The sequence below is a fragment of the Equus przewalskii genome, chromosome 11 (genome assembly GCF_037783145.1).
Source record: "Equus przewalskii isolate Varuska chromosome 11, EquPr2, whole genome shotgun sequence".
Taxonomy (NCBI): Eukaryota; Metazoa; Chordata; class Mammalia; order Perissodactyla; family Equidae; genus Equus; species Equus przewalskii.
In genome coordinates, this window is record NC_091841.1 from 23,514,552 (window position 1) to 23,530,835 (window position 16,284).

The 16,284-nt window shown below is 49.6% G+C and overlaps 1 protein-coding gene across 12 annotated transcripts in view; it reads left to right on the plus strand.

The window, feature by feature from the left end:
* Window positions 1–12,567, plus strand: part of INCENP (inner centromere protein) — a 31,481-nt gene extending 18,914 nt beyond the window's left edge. For all 12 annotated transcript variants that reach the window (XM_070564130.1, XM_070564131.1, XM_070564132.1 and 9 more), the window contains 8 exons: window positions 4,955–5,064; window positions 5,140–5,260; window positions 5,664–5,786; window positions 6,708–6,964; window positions 8,589–8,667; window positions 8,829–8,936; window positions 10,347–10,497; window positions 12,040–12,567. In XM_070564130.1, coding sequence (XP_070420231.1) covers window positions 4,955–5,064; window positions 5,140–5,260; window positions 5,664–5,786; window positions 6,708–6,964; window positions 8,589–8,667; window positions 8,829–8,936; window positions 10,347–10,497; window positions 12,040–12,254 — 1,164 coding nt within the window. In that variant the 3' untranslated portion in view covers window positions 12,255–12,567. The remainder of the gene's footprint in view (window positions 1–4,954; window positions 5,065–5,139; window positions 5,261–5,663; window positions 5,787–6,707; window positions 6,965–8,588; window positions 8,668–8,828; window positions 8,937–10,346; window positions 10,498–12,039) is intronic.
* Window positions 12,568–16,284: the final 3,717 nt, after the last annotated feature.

A 16,284-nucleotide genomic window follows, 5' to 3' on the forward strand; every position in this document is an offset into this window, starting at 1 on the left:
TCACTCAAATCATTGCTCCCAGTAGATAATGTGTCTTTTTCTGTGGCTGCTTTTGAGATTTTTTTCCCCTTTGTATTAAGGTTTTAGCAGTGTGATTATGATGTGACTGAATATGAGTTTCCTTGGGTTTATCCTGTTTGGGTTTTGATGACCTTCTTGAATCTGTAGATTTATGTCTTTTACCAAACTTGGGGTGTTTTCAGCCATTATTTCTTCAATTTTTTTTTCAGTATCTCATTCCTCTCCATTGTGGGATGACAGGGACACGAATGATAGACTTTTTGGTGTCGTCTCGCTCTTCCCTCAGGCTGTTAATTTTTCTCCAATATCTTTTTCTCTATGTTTAGATTAGATAATTTTATTGATTTATTTTCATGTTTCCTGACATGTGTCTTCTCCATTCTTCTCTTGGACCCAGTCACTGAATTGTTTTTTTAATTGAGGTCATGATAGTTTACAAAACTGTGAAATTTCGGTTGTACGTTATTATTTGTCTGTCACCATATAAGTACTCCACTTCACTCTTTGTGCCCACCCCTCAACCCCCTTTCCCCTGGTAACCACTGAACTGCTCTCTTTCTCCGTGTATTTGTTTGTCTTCCACATATGAGTGAAATCGTATGGTGTTTGTCTTTCTCTGTCTGGCTAATTTCAATTAACATAATACCTTCAATGTCCATCCATGTTTTCGAAAATGGGATGATTTTATCTTTTTTTATGCCTGAGTAGTATTCCATTATGTATATATATATATATATATATATATCATATCTTCTTTATCCAATCAATCATCAGTTGATGGGCACTTGAGTTGATTCCACGTCTTGGTTATTATGAATCATGCTGCAGTGAACAAAGGGGTGCATAAGTCACTTTGCATTGATTTCAAGTTCTTTGGATAAATACCCAGTAGTGGGATAGCTGGGTCGTATGGTATTTCTATTTTTAGTTTTTTGAGGAATCTCCATACTGTTTTCCATAGTGGCTGCACCAGTTTGCATTCCCACCAGCAGTATATGAAGGTTCCTTTTTCTCCAACATTTGTTATTTTTGTCTTGGTGTTTATACCCGTTCTCACAGGTATAAGGTGATATCTTAGTGTACTTTTGATTTGCGTTTCCCTGATGATTAGTGATGTGGAATATCTTTTCATGTGACTGTTGGCCATCTGTATATCTTCTTTGGAGAAATGTCTGTTCATATCCTCTGCCCACTTTTTGATTGGGTTGTTTGCTTTTTTGTTGTTGAGTTATGCGAGTTCTTTATATATTTTGGAGATTAACCCTTTGTTGGCTATATGATTTTCAAAATTTTCTCCTAATTTCTGGGTTGTCTTTTCGTTTGGTCCTGGTTTCCTTTGCCTTGCAGAAGCTCTTCAGTCTGATGAAGTCCCACTTGTTTTTCTTTTGTTTCCCTTGTCTGAGTAGATATGGTGTTCAAAAAGATCCTTTTAAGACTGATGTCAAAGAGTGTACTGCCTATATTTTCTTCTAGAAGTTTTATGGTTTCGGGTCTTACCTTCAAGTCTTTGATCTATTTTGAGTTTATTTTTGTGTATGGTGAAAGACAATGGTCTACTTTCATTCTTTTGCTTGTGGCCGTTCAGTTTTCCTGGCACCGTTTATTGAAGAGACTTTCCTTTCACCATTGTACATTCTTAGCACCTTTGTTGAAGATTAGCTGTCTATAGATGTGTGGTTTTATTTCTGGGCTTTCAATTCTCTTCCTTTGCCCTGTGTGTCTGTTTTTGTACCAGTACCATGCTGTTTTGATTATTATAGCTTTGTAGTATATTTTGAATTCAGGGGTTGTGATGCCTCCAGCTTTGTTTTTTGTTCTCAGGATTGCTTTGGCTATTCGGAGTCTTTTGTTGCCCCATATGAATTTTAGGATTCTTTGTTCTATTTCTGTAAAGAATGTCATTGGGATTCTGATAGGGATTACATTTAATCTGTAGATTGCTTTAGGTAGTTACGGACATTTTAACTATGTTTATTCTTCCAATCCATGTGCATGGAATGTCTCCATTTCTTTCTGCCTTCATCTATTTCTTTCAGTGATGCCTTATAGTTTTCATTGTATAAGTCTTTTACCTCCTTGGTTAAATTTATTCCTAAATATTTTATTTTTTTGTTGCTATTAAAAATGGGATTGTAGCCTTGACTTCTCTTTCTTTTAGTTTGTTATTAGAGTATAGAAATGCAACTGATTTTTGTAAGTTGACTTTGTACTCTGCAACTTTGCTGTAGTTGTTGATTATTTCGAATAGTTTTCTGATGGATTCTTTAGGATTTTCTATATAGAGAGTCATGTTGTCAATAAACAGCGAGTTTCACTTCTTCATTGCCTATTTGGATTCCTTTTCTTTCTTTTTCTTGCCTACTTGCTCTGTCCAAAACCTCCAGTACTATGTTGAATAGGAGTGGTGAGAGTGGGCACCCTTGTCTTGTTCCTGTTCTCTGTGGGGTGGCTTTCAGTTTTTGCCCATTGAATGTGATGTTGGCTGTGGGTGTGTCATATATGGCCTTTATGGTGAGGTATTTTCCTTCTGTACCCATTTTATTGAGAGTTTTTATCATAAATAGATGTTGCGTCTTCTCAAGTGCTTTTTCTGCATCTATTGAGATGATCATATGGCTCTTCTTCCTCATTTTGTTAATGTCCACCCACTGAATTTTTAAGTTCAATTATTGTATTTTTAGTTCCAAAATTTCCATTGTATTCTTCTTTAGATCATCTGCTTGCTGAGATTTTCTGTTTTTCCAATTGTCTTAAGAATGTTTGTGATTACTTGTTGAAGCATTTTTATAACACGTGCTTTCAAGTCTTTGCCAGCTAATTCCAGCATCTGTCATCTTGGCATTGGTGTCTGTTGACTGTCTTTTCCCACGAGAGTTGAGATTTTCCTGGTTCTCCGTATGCTAAGACTTTTGCGTTACATCCTAGGCGTTTCGGATATTACATTATGAGGTTCTGAGTTTAAATCTGATGGAGAACGTTCATATTTTCCTTCACCACCCCCCCCCCCCCGACCTGGTTTGGTTCAGACTGCAGGTTCCACCCCACCTTCTGTGGCGTGTGGTTCCAAGGTTAGTTCAGATCTCAAAGCCTGTTTTTTTGCAGTGCTGTTAGATCTGTCCCAGGTGTGCCAGCCAATGGTCGGTTGTGGGATCTGGCAGCTGGTCTGTGAGTTTAGTTCTCTAAGTTTTCAGTGTGACAGGGTCAGAGCCTTGCATCTCCAGCTTGGGGCTGAGCCCAGGAGTTCATAAATAGCCCTGTGTATCATTTTCTCGATCTTTCCAGTACTTTCCGCTTCTCTGGGGATCCCCCCTTTCTGTCCTCCAGCCGGGAAGCTGGGGCTCTGGTTACCCTGTTCTGCTGCATGCTTCCATGACCGCGTCCAGGGCCACCGTGTGGGGAGACAGAGAAAGCAAAGAGCGACAGTGTTTTCCCAGCCTTTTGCAATCACAGCTCCACAGTGTGGAGAAGAAGCTTCTCCTTCCTCAGAATTTTGACTCTGCAGGTTCCTGTAACTGCTGCCATCCCGTTGTCACAGGATTGCTTGTAGACTTGGGCACGGGAGAAAGGAACAAAGGAAAAACCAGAAATGGAGTTTCTGCGTTCTCTGAGCATTGGATCTTCCGTTTCCACTCCTTGAGTCAGAACTAGAGGGCTGTTCTCAGACTCCTGCCTGTCTGCACCCCAGCGATCCCTGTAGGGTTTCCATTGAGTTCAGGCTGGAGGGAAAAAAATGGTAAACTGACTGCTGCTTCAAGGTCTGATCTTCTTCCCTGATCTGCCTTCTGTCGTTGACTTGGCAGAGGCCTCAACCCACTGCTCCATGCCTTCTGCTGGGTCTCATAGCCACATTCAGTGGGCGAGACGGAGTGGGGTGAGTCTACGCCATCCTACCCATAACCAGCTCTCTTCTCTCCATCGTTAGGATTGTAATACCTTGGGGCTGGATTTCCCGGTGGGAATAAAAAGGTCAGAGGTCAAGGGGAAATGGACAGTAACTAGTGCAGAGACAGGGGGGCCCATGGGTGGCTGAGCCCAGAGATGGGAGTCTCATGGGAGCCAGGTTGGGGTGGTGGGTGAGGAGCCTCTAGGCCGGGTCCCAGCTTCCACCCTCATCCCCTGACCATTCCGGGGTAAAGCAGTGGTCTCATCCTTGGCCAGGGGGCCTGGATCCCCTGTCTGTTTCGCTGCTTGCCCCCTGCTATTGCCGTGCTCCTGGGGCTTTCTGGGCCTGCGGAGGAGGGGGTCCCAGCATTGATCTGCACAACCAACTGAAAAAGATTGTTTTTAAAATAAATATGTAGCCCTATCACGGGAAGTTTGGAAAATAAAGGAAAAAATACCATCCCTAGTCTGTCTCGCCAGCCTGTGGTAACCTCTGTTAGCATTTGGCAATATCTTCTTTTATTTTTTTCCCACTCTTGTGAAATAGTTGATATATACAAGAGTGTGTGTGTGTGTATACACACAGTATGAAAGTTATAAAGCATAATAATAATAAACACTGTATACCCACTGCCTCCTTAAATAGAACATTAACCATAATTGTCAGCGCTGTCTTTCTGTCCCTTCCCAATCTCATTCTTCATTTTCTTTTCACATGAACTTTTATGTTGTTATAGTCAGAGCATACATCCAATTTTGAACCTGGTTTTTGTGCTGCCTATGACTTGGCAGGGCTCAGTCAAGTGCACTTGGGACTCAGGCCCTTGGGAGGCCTTTGGGAGGGACTGAAGCCCCAGGCCTCAATCTGAGTGAGGATGGAGCCGTCTTTGGGGCCAGCTCTGCCTCCCAGAAGCTGTCTGATGCTGCTGCTTGTCTGTCTGGGGGCGATGGGGGCCGCTGGGTAGCCTCTGGGGCTGGGAGGTTGTCCTGGGCCAGCCACCTCCCTGGGCCAGCGCCGGGCTGTCCTCGCTCACGCTCCCGCCCCGCCCAGGAGAAGGAGCGGCAGCGCCTGGAGAACCTGCGGCGGAAGGAGGAGGCAGAGCAGCTTCGCCGGCAGAAGGTGGAGGAGGACAAGCGGCGGCGGCTGGAGGAGGTGAAGCTGTAAGTGGTCTGGCTCCCAGTCCCCGGCCTGCCCCGGCCTCGGCTGGGCTCCTCACGACCACCCTGTGCCCACAGGAAGCGTGAGGAGCGCCTGCGCAAGGTGCTGCAAGCTCGGGAGCGGGTGGAGCAGATGCAGGAGGAGAAGAAGAAGCAGATCGAACAGAAGTTTGCTCAGTTCGACGAGAAGTCTGAGAAGGTGCGAGCCTTGGGCTGGCGGGTGGCCAAGCTTCGGAGTGGGCTATACACGCTGGGCCCAAGCGTGTCAGACTTGGTGGCCCCAGGGTTAGGACTGGACCTCTCTGGAAGTCCTGGGTTTGCTGTCCTGAACCCCTCTCCTGTCTGTCCCATGGGCCCTGGAGTCTGTTCTGAGCCAGGCGGAGGGTGGACGGCCTCTGCTGTGGGCTGAGTGGCAGCCCTATGCGAGTGGGTGGTCTGACGCTCCTGGGTAGGCTGTTGCTCCGGGCAGGACTGGTTTCGGGTACGCCCTCCCCTGGGGTGTGGGGAGCAAGCCTGGTTCGCAGGGGCAGAGTCCTGGGCCTCACTCTGTAGAGTTGAGTAAGGAGGCTGCTCCAGCGGGCACATATGGGTGGGCTCTGCAGGCCAAGGAGGAGCGGCTGGCCGAGGAGAAGGCCAAGAAAAAGGCAGCAGCCAAAAAGATGGAGGAGGTGGAGGCACGCAGGAAGCAGGAGGAGGAGGCGCGGAGGCTGAGGTGGCTGCAACAGGTATGAGTGCAGGTGGGCAGAGGGGCTTGGGCATCACGGAAGAGCAGGAGAAGGACAGACACTCCCTCGGCCCCCTGAGGACCGCTGGGCACGCCCACTCTGTGGGGTTGATCCTGGTGGATCTTGTTGCTTCAGGCCCAGGGGAGGTTCAGTGCACGCCTTGGAGATGGGGTTGGTGACAGTAACCCGCCCCCTGTTTTCTGTAGAGGTGGCAGTTTGAGGGTTAAGTGCATGGTCTCTGGAGCCAGACTTCCAGTCTCATTCTACCATTTATTAGCTGTGTGACTCTGGGCAGGTTACTTGACCTCTCCGTGCTTTGGTTCCTCCAGGTAGCCCTGGTATATACTTGATAGGGTTGTTGTGAGGGTTGAATGTTCTGCCTATGAGAGTCGGGACCTACCTCTTCCTGGGAATTGTCAGTCTTAGGACCGTAGGGGACACAAATCTGGCGTTAGGGGTTATCATACTAATGGCTAAGATTTATTGAGTTTTTACTACATGCCAGGCACTGTTCTAAGTGTTATTTGTATAAACTCAACAACTTCGTGAAGGGTGGGTATTACTCTTGTTCTCGTTTTATCGATGGGGAAACTGGGGCCAGAGACCTTAAGCAGCTTGCCCAGTGTCACACAGCTTGTGAGTCTGGCTTGAGAGTCTATACCCATAAACACTAAATATGGTGCAGCAAAAGAAGTTGTCAGAAGATGCCTTCTTGGGCCGGTGGTGGTGATTCTGTTTGGAGCCTCACTGGGGGGAGTCCCTCAGCTTAGCCCCTGCCGTTCTCGGATGCCAGAGGAGTCTGGGCTGCCGGGTGGAAGCAGGCCCTCCGGCCAGCCTCGCCTCCCTCCCTCCCCGACCTCCCTCCTGCTTCTCTCACCCACGCCTGGCCTGAGGGCCCTGCCCTTTGCTCTTGGTTTGCAGGAGGAGGAAGAGCGGCGGCACCAGGAGCTACTGCAGAAGAAGAAGGAGGAGGAGCAGGAGCGGCTGCGGAAGGCGGCCGAGGCCAAGAGGCTGGCGGAGCAGCGCGAGCAGGAGCGGCAGAGGGAGCAGGAGCGGCAGAGGGAGCTGGAGCGGCAGAAGGAGCTGGAGCGGCAGAAGGAGCAGGAGCGGCAGAAGGAGCAGGAGCGGCAGAAGGAGCAGGAGCGGCAGAAGGAGCAGGAGCGGCTCCAGGCCGAGAGGTGAGGGAGCCCTGGCTGGCCAGGCTGGTGGGCCAACCCGCTATCATCCCACCTGTCCTCCTGCGCCTAGATGAGAGACAGGTGTGGCTGTCACCTTCGCTTGGGGGTTTGTAAAAGAAGAACAGACTTTTTTCTTGGCTCCAAGCCCAGAGGCCCGCAGCAGGCAGACCATCCAAATAAGGCTCGTAGGCTACTGGAGATGCATGGAGTGGTCCATGGGGTCTCTCGGGGCTTTGTTGGTTCTGCCTCCAGCCAGGTGTGTGACCCCTTTGGTTCACTTTTCCTCAGCTGACACAAGGGGGGCTCCTAGGCTCCATATTTCTCTCCGTGATCCCTGTGGGCATCTGGCAGGGAGTTCTTCGTGGCCATACGCTGTGGTGCAGTTCAGGGCCTCCAGCATCTATGGCCCCGCCCACTAAACGTGCCTCCTCTGGTGGTGACGACTCGGGTTGCCCCCCACCAACATTTCCTGACTGTCCCCCGTTGGGAACCACGGCAGATGAGCCCTGAGGCTTCCAGCTCTTGGACGCAGTGGTCTCTGCGCAATAGGCAAGAATTCCCCATCTAGTTCCACATGCGTTTCTCCGGGGGCTCCTGTGTGACTGGTTGTGCTGGCGTCTGGGGATGCCATCGAGGCTGAGCCACAGTCACTGTTGGCCGGGAGACACGTGGGATGATGCGCCTGTGTTGACATGTGGATGTACCCAAACCCCCGCCCAGCGGCTGCCTCTCTCCTGCCTCCACCTCCTGGAAAGCACTAGGCAGCACTTTTCCCCGTGTCCGTCTTTGTGGTGGTTGCGGGCCCAATGGAGAAGTGGGGAGTCACAGCCAGAGGGCTGGGCTGCGTCAGGGCTGTCTCCTGGTGCTCATTGATTGACGCAAAGGGGTCCTTGGGCCTGTGGGCAGGGTCGGAGAGAGGAGCCTGGGAGCTGGACAGAGTGTGGGTAGGTGGCAGCTGATGTGGTTTTAGAATTGGATGTGTGCTGGGCAGTGCCAGAGGCCTCAAGGGGTGACGATGTGATGGTCATAATAGTTGGCAGCTTTGGAGGGTACCGAGCTACACGCTTTGCACACATTTCCTTGTTTAATCCTCGCTTGACGGCTCCTGTGGTATAGGAACCAGCAGCTCCACTTCCCAAAGGGGGCAATAGGTTCAGAGAAGTTGAATGACCTGTTTAAAGTCACGAGCTAGTCAGTGGAGGTGGCTCCAGAGCCCATGAACAGCCCTCCCCTGCTTCACGCCAGGCTTGGAGCTGAGCGTCTGCCCTGCGGGTTGGGACGATTGGCGGTGACTCCGTGAACTCATGTAATTCTCACGGTGACTCTGGGGGAAGGCATCGTGATCTCCATTGCACAGATCAGACTGAGGCTCAGAGACCTCAGTTGTGTGGAAGAGTGGAGGCCAAATTTGGTGGACTCCACAGCTGAGTGCTCCTTACACCCTCGGGTATGCCCTCTCCCAGCCCTTCGGGCACAAGTGCAGCAGCTGGCTCTTAGCTGGTCTGCCCATTTCTGCCGTCCCGTCTTCTACAGCGTGTGCCGGTGGGCCTGGCTTCCCTGGCAGGGATGGGAACAGGGCCAGGGCTCGGCTCCCTGCCCTGACAGGCCCTTGCTCCGTCCTCAGGGAGCTGCAGGAGAGGGAGAAGGCCCTGCGACTCCAGAAGGAGCGGCTGCAGAGGGAACTGGAGGAGAAGAAGAAAAAGGTAAAGGGAGCCGGGCCGGGGGCTCGCACGGGGTCTGCGCTGAGCTTCGAGCTGGGGAGCCCTGACCTGGTGCAGGAGCTGCCTTGATGCGTGGGGTTGGCGTGGGGGAAGGGAGAGCACACACAGGCTTGCTAACACCCCCGCTGGCCTCTGTGTCCCAGGAGGAGCAGCAGCGCCTGGCTGAGCAGCGGCTGCAGGAAGAGCAGCAGAAGAAAGCGAGGGAGGCTGCGGCGGCCAGCAAAAGCCTGAACGTGACCGTGGACGTGCAGGTGAGACGTGGGCACTGGAGCCGAGAGGCCGCCCAGTACCGATTGTTCTCTTCCCAGTAGCTGGAGGCACAGGGTGTGTGTTTGTGTATACACGTTGACTATATATGTTATAAGAAAAGAAAGGATTCATTGGCCCAGTTGTTTTTGCTATTTTTGATACATATATTCTTTCTTATCCTAAAAGGAGAATTTGTTTAAAAAACAAACCTAAACTTTATAAGAGTATAGAGTAATAGAAAGTTACTCTCAGAGGAAAACTCTAAATCTGGTGTATATCTTTCTATATTTTTACACATGTAAACATTTTATACACACACACCTAGTTTTAAATGGGCACAGACTACACATACAGTCTTGGTCTGTTTGGGCTGCTGTAACAAACTACCCCGGGCTGGGTGGCTTATACAACGTTTGTCAATCACATTTCTGGAGGCTGGAAGTCAAGGTCAAGGCGCTGGCACATTCAGTGTCTGTTGAGAGCCCTCCTCCTGGACATAGATGTCCATGTGTCCCCACATGTCGGAACAGGAGAGGGAGCTCCTGGGGTCTCTTTTTCTGAGGGCACTAATTCTGTTCACGAGGGCTCCACCCCCATGACCTAACCACCTCCCAAAGGCCTCACCTCCACGTTTTGGTGGGATTCAAACATTTAGTGCATAATACATACGATTTGGCAGCTTGGTTTTTTTCTTCCCTTTTTTTCTTTCATTTAGTATTTTGTAGACATCTGTCTACTTCAGCACTTGTAAATCTCTTATTTTTGATGGCTGTGTACCAGCTAGTTGCACCAGAATTCCTTTAGCCAGCCCCTGTCGGTGAGCATTTAGACTATTTCCATTTTAATGCTGTTACAGAGTGTAGCACAGGCACGTGCTGCTCAACGACGGGGCACGTTCTGAGAATTGGTGGTCAGGCGATTGTGTCATTGTGCGAACATCCTACAGTGCACTGACACAAACCTAGGTGGTGTAGCCTACTACACACCTCGGTTGTGTGGTGCTCGTCTTATGGCACCACCATCTGTCATTGACCGAAGTGTTATGCCGTGCATGGCTGTGTGAGAAAGGTTTTCTTTGCTGCATAGTTTAAGATGTTGAAAGCGTCGGGGTGAGCTGGATGGTCCTCTATAATGGATGTTTACAATTACAATCGTGGAGTACCCACAGGGGAACCCGGGAGCTGTTCAAGGGTGACACACTGACCTAGAAGAAGGTTTGCAACTTACTTTAAGATGAAAAGGAAGATACAGAGTTGTGTATGTGGTGTGACTTTTTTAAATTAAAAAGTGACCCACGGGCTGTTTTATTTTTCCTTTGAAATGAGGGAGGCGACCAGAGCCCCAGCGTCTTCAGTGGTAAGAGATGGGGAGTGCAGGGGAGGGGGAGCTGACAGCCATGTCATCTTTTCCAGTCTCCAGCTTGCACCTCATATCAGATGACTCCACAAGGGCACAGGGCTCCCCCCAAGATCAACCCGGATAACTACGGGATGGATCTGAACAGCGATGACTCCACTGATGACGAGGCTCATCCCCGGAAGCCTATCCCCACCTGGGCCAGAGGTAAGCAGGGCCCAGAGCTCCCCAGGACACCTGGGTCCTCACTTGTGACTTCTTGGGCCTTGGAGGGAGTGGCCCAGCTGCTGCAGGTGTCAGGGGCTGTCGTGCCTGTGGGCTGGCAGCTTGATGTGCTGGCTCAAGAAAGCAGCATCGTGCCTCGGGATGCGCCCAGGGAAGGATGGGCACCCTGTGGCCAGGGAGCTCATCTGAAGACCAGATCTATAAGGTTGGGCACCTTTGTTCAATACAACAAATGTATTAATTTTCAGCTGGCCATGGGCAGGCATGGTGTTGGGTGTCACGGCTGGGGCTCTGGGCCCCTCCTTGGAGTCCTGCCCAGCAGGACCCAAATAAGCAGCCTGGGGTGGGAACAGAGCCAAGAGTGGTAACAGGGTTCAGGCAACCATTAAGAGCTGGAGCTGGGGGTTCCAGCCAGTGGGGAGGCAGGAAAGTCTGGGGCCTGGGTGGGGGCACTTGAGCAGGATTTGTCCCTGGAGTTTACCATTCTAACAGGAGTGTTGGGTAGGCATGACTGAGCTGCCTCAGGCCTGGGTGCAAGGCCTGCCGGAGTGGAGTGGGGGCCAGTGCATACAGTGGGTGCTTCACAGAGTTTGCTGAGCTGGGGGCCAGGGTGGGGTGCAAGCTCACTCCCCAGAGGGAAGGGCCCACAACCCCACAGGGGCTCAGCTCTCCACAGAAGACAACTTGCTTTCGTAAGATTCTCTTCATTCGAACCCCGCAGTAACTGGAATCTGACTTAGTCTCCTTAACTGCAGTCATCAAGTCAGTCGGGAGGTGGCAGCTGGCAGGGGTCAGCATGGCCAGGGAGCCCCGTGGCCGGCAAAGCCACCTAATCATAGTCGACCTTCGCCAGCCTGCTTAAACTCTGTTTTCTCATCTGTGAAATGGGGTGATAATAGGACCCAGCTGAGAAGGGTTATTGAGGAGGAAGTGAGTTAGTGTAGGAAGGCCTGGTGCAGAGTGAGTGCTAGGTACTCCTTCTGCCTCCTGATCCCCCAGGGTCCTCCTCAGCCTCACTGGCAGAGCTTCCCTCCCCCCCGCCCCGCCCCCACAGCCCAGAATCCCCCTCAGCCTGCTCCCTGCCCCGTGGGGTCTGTGGGCTGATGAGGTAAATAGCTCACCAAGCAGTTGAGGCTTCAGTTCTGGAGCTAGACCTGTCTTCACACCCCAGCTCTGCCAGTTACTAGCTTTATAAAGTGGGGAGAATAAAGGACGTGCCTCCCAGGTGGTTGTGATGATAAGGTCCTGTGGCGAGGGCTCAGCCGAGTGCCTGGCCCATGTGAGCTCCTGACGACCTGTGTTCAGGCTAAGCTGCCAGAGGATGGCAGTAGGAACGTGCAGTAAGAGCACTGTCAGTGTTTGGTGCTGGGCTGGGAGGTGGAGGGCTCTGAGACGGGCTGATATGGCAGGAGGTGGAGTATGCTGGGGTAGAGAGGGTGGCAAGGGCTCTGTGGGTGGTGCTGGCGGATGGGGAGGCTCATGGAGAGCCCCAAGGCCATGACCGGGCCCTCTGTTCCCCTCCAGGCACCCAGCTCAGCCAGGCCATCATCCACCAGTACTACAACCCCCCGAACCTTCTGGAGCTCTTTGGAACCATTCTCCCGCTGGACTTGGAAGACATCTTCAAGAAGAGCAAGCCCCGCTACCACAAGCGCACCAGCTCCGCCGTCTGGAACTCGCCGCCCCTGCATGGCAGCAGGGTCCCCAGCAGCCTGACCTACAGCCTGAAGAGGCACTGAGGCGGGCCCACGAGCCTTCTTGGCAGTCTCAGCCCCTGTCTGTCTGTATGTCCGTCTCTCTGTTGGTCTGGTGTCCTCCTGCCTGGTCTTCTGTCTCCAAGGGTTTGGTCATGTGTATATAAATATCCTCTATGTGCTGCGGTGGGTAGTGGCCCAGGCCTGTTTGGAGGCTGCGTTTGGTGGGGTTTTGGGGAAGAACCAGGCCCAGCCCCGTCTGGCCCACAGGCGGCACTCTGTAAATAGATTGTTATAATTCAGCTGAATTTTAGCCTCTAGTGTTTGAGAGCTAGGTTAATAAAGTCTATTCCTTCAAGCCTGCTGTGGGTATCGTGAAGACTGGGGCCTCAGCAGAATGCCGTGGATCCTGGCCCTGCAGCCGTGTGTCTCCGGCCCCTGCGTGGGCTGGAGGACCAAGGCACTGTTCCGTCTCTTGGATGTGCTTCAAGGTCACCTGGGTTCCACCGCCAGAGATGATGTCGTGGTGATTCTGATGCCATCCCTGGACAGCCCTGAGAAACACGTCAGTTCCTTTCCCGATGGGGCAGGTGAAGATACTTCCTTTCCTCCGGGAGCTCCCTGTTTGTAAAGGGGGCTTGTTCAGTGGGAAAGACCTGGGGTTGAGGTCAGGAGAACTGGGCTCTTGGCACAGCTCTGCCACTTAAGACAGTCCCTCAGTCCCTCCGAGCCTCAGGCTCCGCCTTTGCTGCACGGATCGTGAAAGGACTTGGGAACGAGTATGTGCTGCTGAAGGGGGAGGTCTGATTAGAAAGGAGATGTCTCTAGAAACTACCTTGGGACCAGTGCTTACAAGCAGTCGAGTTATTTCTCCAACAAAACCAGGCAGCTGCTAATTAAATGCTTAGTGGAAGCTGGCCCTGGCCCTGGTCCTGCCCGATAGCTGCCAGCTGTGTTGTAAATCTCTGACGGCCCCCTCCTTCTCATTTGCTGCTCCAGCCCCTGGAACAGGGGTTGGCAAACTGTGGCCTGTGGACCAAATCAAGCCACAGTCAGTTTTTGTCAAGTTTTATTGGAACCCACCCAATAGAAACAAATGCCTGTTGTCTCTGGCTGCTCTGCTGAGGGCAAAGCTAAGTAGTTGCAACAGAGGCCTCATGGCCCACCAAGCTGAAAATACTTACTATGACCCTTTACAGAAAGTTTGGTGACCCCTGCTTTAGGACTGAATAAAGGCTAAATACAACAGTATTTTAAAAAATGGGGAAACAGTGACACACACAACAGGCTGAAATCTAGAGGATTCCACCCATGCAAAGAAAAGTGTTTTACGGTTCATTCAACTGTGGAGCACAATTCAAATTTATCCCATACATTCTCTGACTGGAAACTATTGTGTTGAGTCAACTGGTGAGTGTCTTTGCCTAAAGCCACAATGTTAAGATATTACCTGTAAGCATATTTATGTAGTGTGTTGGAGAAGAAGTTGTTATTCAGCAACAGGTAGTCAGAGTTGTTCTGCATCTTCGTCAGCACTTGGTATTGTCAGCATTTCTAATTTTAGCCATTCTAATTGATGTGTCGTGAAATCTCATTGTGATTTTTTTTTTTGAAGATTTTAATTTTTCCTTTTTTCTCCCCAAAGCCCCCCAGTACATAGTTGTATATTCTTCGTTGTGGGTCCTAGTTGTGGCATGTGGGACGCTGCCTCAGCATGGTTTGATGAGCAGCACCATGTCCGCGCCCAGGATTCGAACCAACAAAACACTGGGCCGCCTGCAGCAGAGCACGAACTTCACCACTCGGCCACGGGGCCAGCCCCAATCTCATTGTGATTTTAATTTACGTTTCCCTAATTGTGGAGGACGGTGAACATCTGTTCGTGTACTCATTTGCCATCTCTGTGTCTTTGGTGAAGTGTCTGCTCAAGTCTTTTGTTTATTTTTAAATTGGCTTGTTTGTTTTCCTACTGTTTGATGGATACAAATCCCTTGTCAGACATGTACTTTGCAGTATTTTCTTCTAGTTTGCAGCTTGCCTCTTCATTCACTTAACAGTGTTTTTCTTAGAGCAAAAATTTTAATTTTGGTGAAGTCCAATTTATCAATTCTTTTCTTTTATGGATCATGCTTTTTGGTGTCATGTCTAAGAAATCTTTGTCTAGCCTTGGGTCTTGAAGATGTTTTTCCTATATTTTCTTCTAAATATTTTACAGTTTTACAAATTACAGTTAGATTTATGATCTACTTTGAGTTAATTTTGTTTAAAGTGTGAGGTTTATATTTTTTGTTTACTTGTTTACTTGTTTTTGGGGGCAATATGGATGGATGTCCAGTTGTTCCAGGACCATTTTCACAGTCAGAAATTGAAATTAAGAAACAATGCAATTTATAATAATGTCCAAAATTATCACAGTCCTAGGAATAAATTTGACAAAAGACGTGAAGGCGCTGTACAGCAAAATCTGTAAAACATTGCTGAGAGAAATGAAGTTAATGAAGACGCGGATGGGATATGTGCAGTGTTCCTGGAGTGGAAACTTAATTTTCTTAAGATGTCTATTTCCTCCCAATGGATCTATATGCAATGCAATTGCAACCAATGTCCAAATAGACTTTTTTGGGTAGAAGTGTGTGAAAAATCTGGTTTCAAAGTTTAACTGCAAAGGATCTACAGTAGCTAAAACAACTTTGAAAAATAAGAATAAATTTGGAGCGGCTACTCTACGTAACTCCAAGACTTATTACAGAGCTACAGCAGTGAGGACAGTCTGGTATTGGAGTTGAGACAGACAGACAGACCCATGGAACCATATAGAGTCCAGAAACGGAGCTACGTCTACACGGCCACTTGGTTTTTGACACAGGTGGAAAGGCAATTCAGTGCAGGAAGGGTAATTTTTTTGATAAATCGTCTTGGAACAAGTGGATATATTAAAAACTCTCTGATCCTTCCTCACACCATACATCAGATTCATTCACGGTGGATCATAATCCTAAAAAAAAAAGCTGAAAATATAAAACGCTTAGAAGAAAACAGGACAAAATCTTAGAGTCTCTGTGTTTGGCACAGATTTCTCACACACGACACAAAAAGTAGGAATTATGAAAGAAAAAGTCAATCAAAATTTAAAATGTTTTGCTCTTTAAAGTCACTGTTACTCAGCATCTTCTGCCTTTTCTCCCGGCCGAGAGTGGGGTGGTACAGATAACCTATCCTCCCCTATTCCCGGGAAGAGAACTGGGAATGACCTGCACCACCTGGTTGGCGTGAAGATGAAGGAAACAGGCTCGTCTAGGCTGTCTCTCTCTTTGGTGGGACCCATCCATGAATGCCAACCGCACCTCCTTGCCTACCTGACACTCTTCCTCTTTTCAGGCCTCAGCTAGTTACCTGCCCCACAAGGCTTCCCTGTCTCCCTCAGGGAGACTAAGGCATGGCTTCTTTCAGGTGCCATCTGGGCTAGTGCTGCAGTGAGCCGGGGGCCAAGGGCATTGCCTTCAACTTAGTCTGCTGAGCAACAGTGCATGCTGGGTAAGCTCAGCTTGGGCAAGACCCATGCCGCCTCTGCTCCTTCTGGGCTTCCATGATGCACTTTCCTCCAGAAGGTTTAGGAAAGAAGGGGGAGCAGTTGTGAGAAGGGAAGCCGGCTGTAACCTATATTTCAAAAGTTTGTAAATTCTACCCAGATCTCAGGTTACTGTCCTGTCTGAGCCACTTGGAGCTCAACTCTGAGGTTCCCTTAGACATCTGTAGCACCAGGCAGCAGCACCTAGAACATAGAAGCTGAGTTCTCCGAGGCCTGAGGCACCTGCTTTGTATTCCCTACTGAGGAATACAACCTTAGTTGCCTCCAACCAGCAAAGTAGAAAATAACTTAACGTGGCCACTCCCAACCAAATCCCAACTTTCTCAATCAAGGCAATCTGCCCTGCATGCAAAAAGGAGGACGGGAAGTCATTTTCTTGTAATGTGGAGTTTTAAAAATACTCACCTTCCTTGATTTTGTGCTTGCCTTGATTGCAATTTACTAAGCCTGAAAAAGCAGACATGAAGGCTGACACTTTCATTCAGA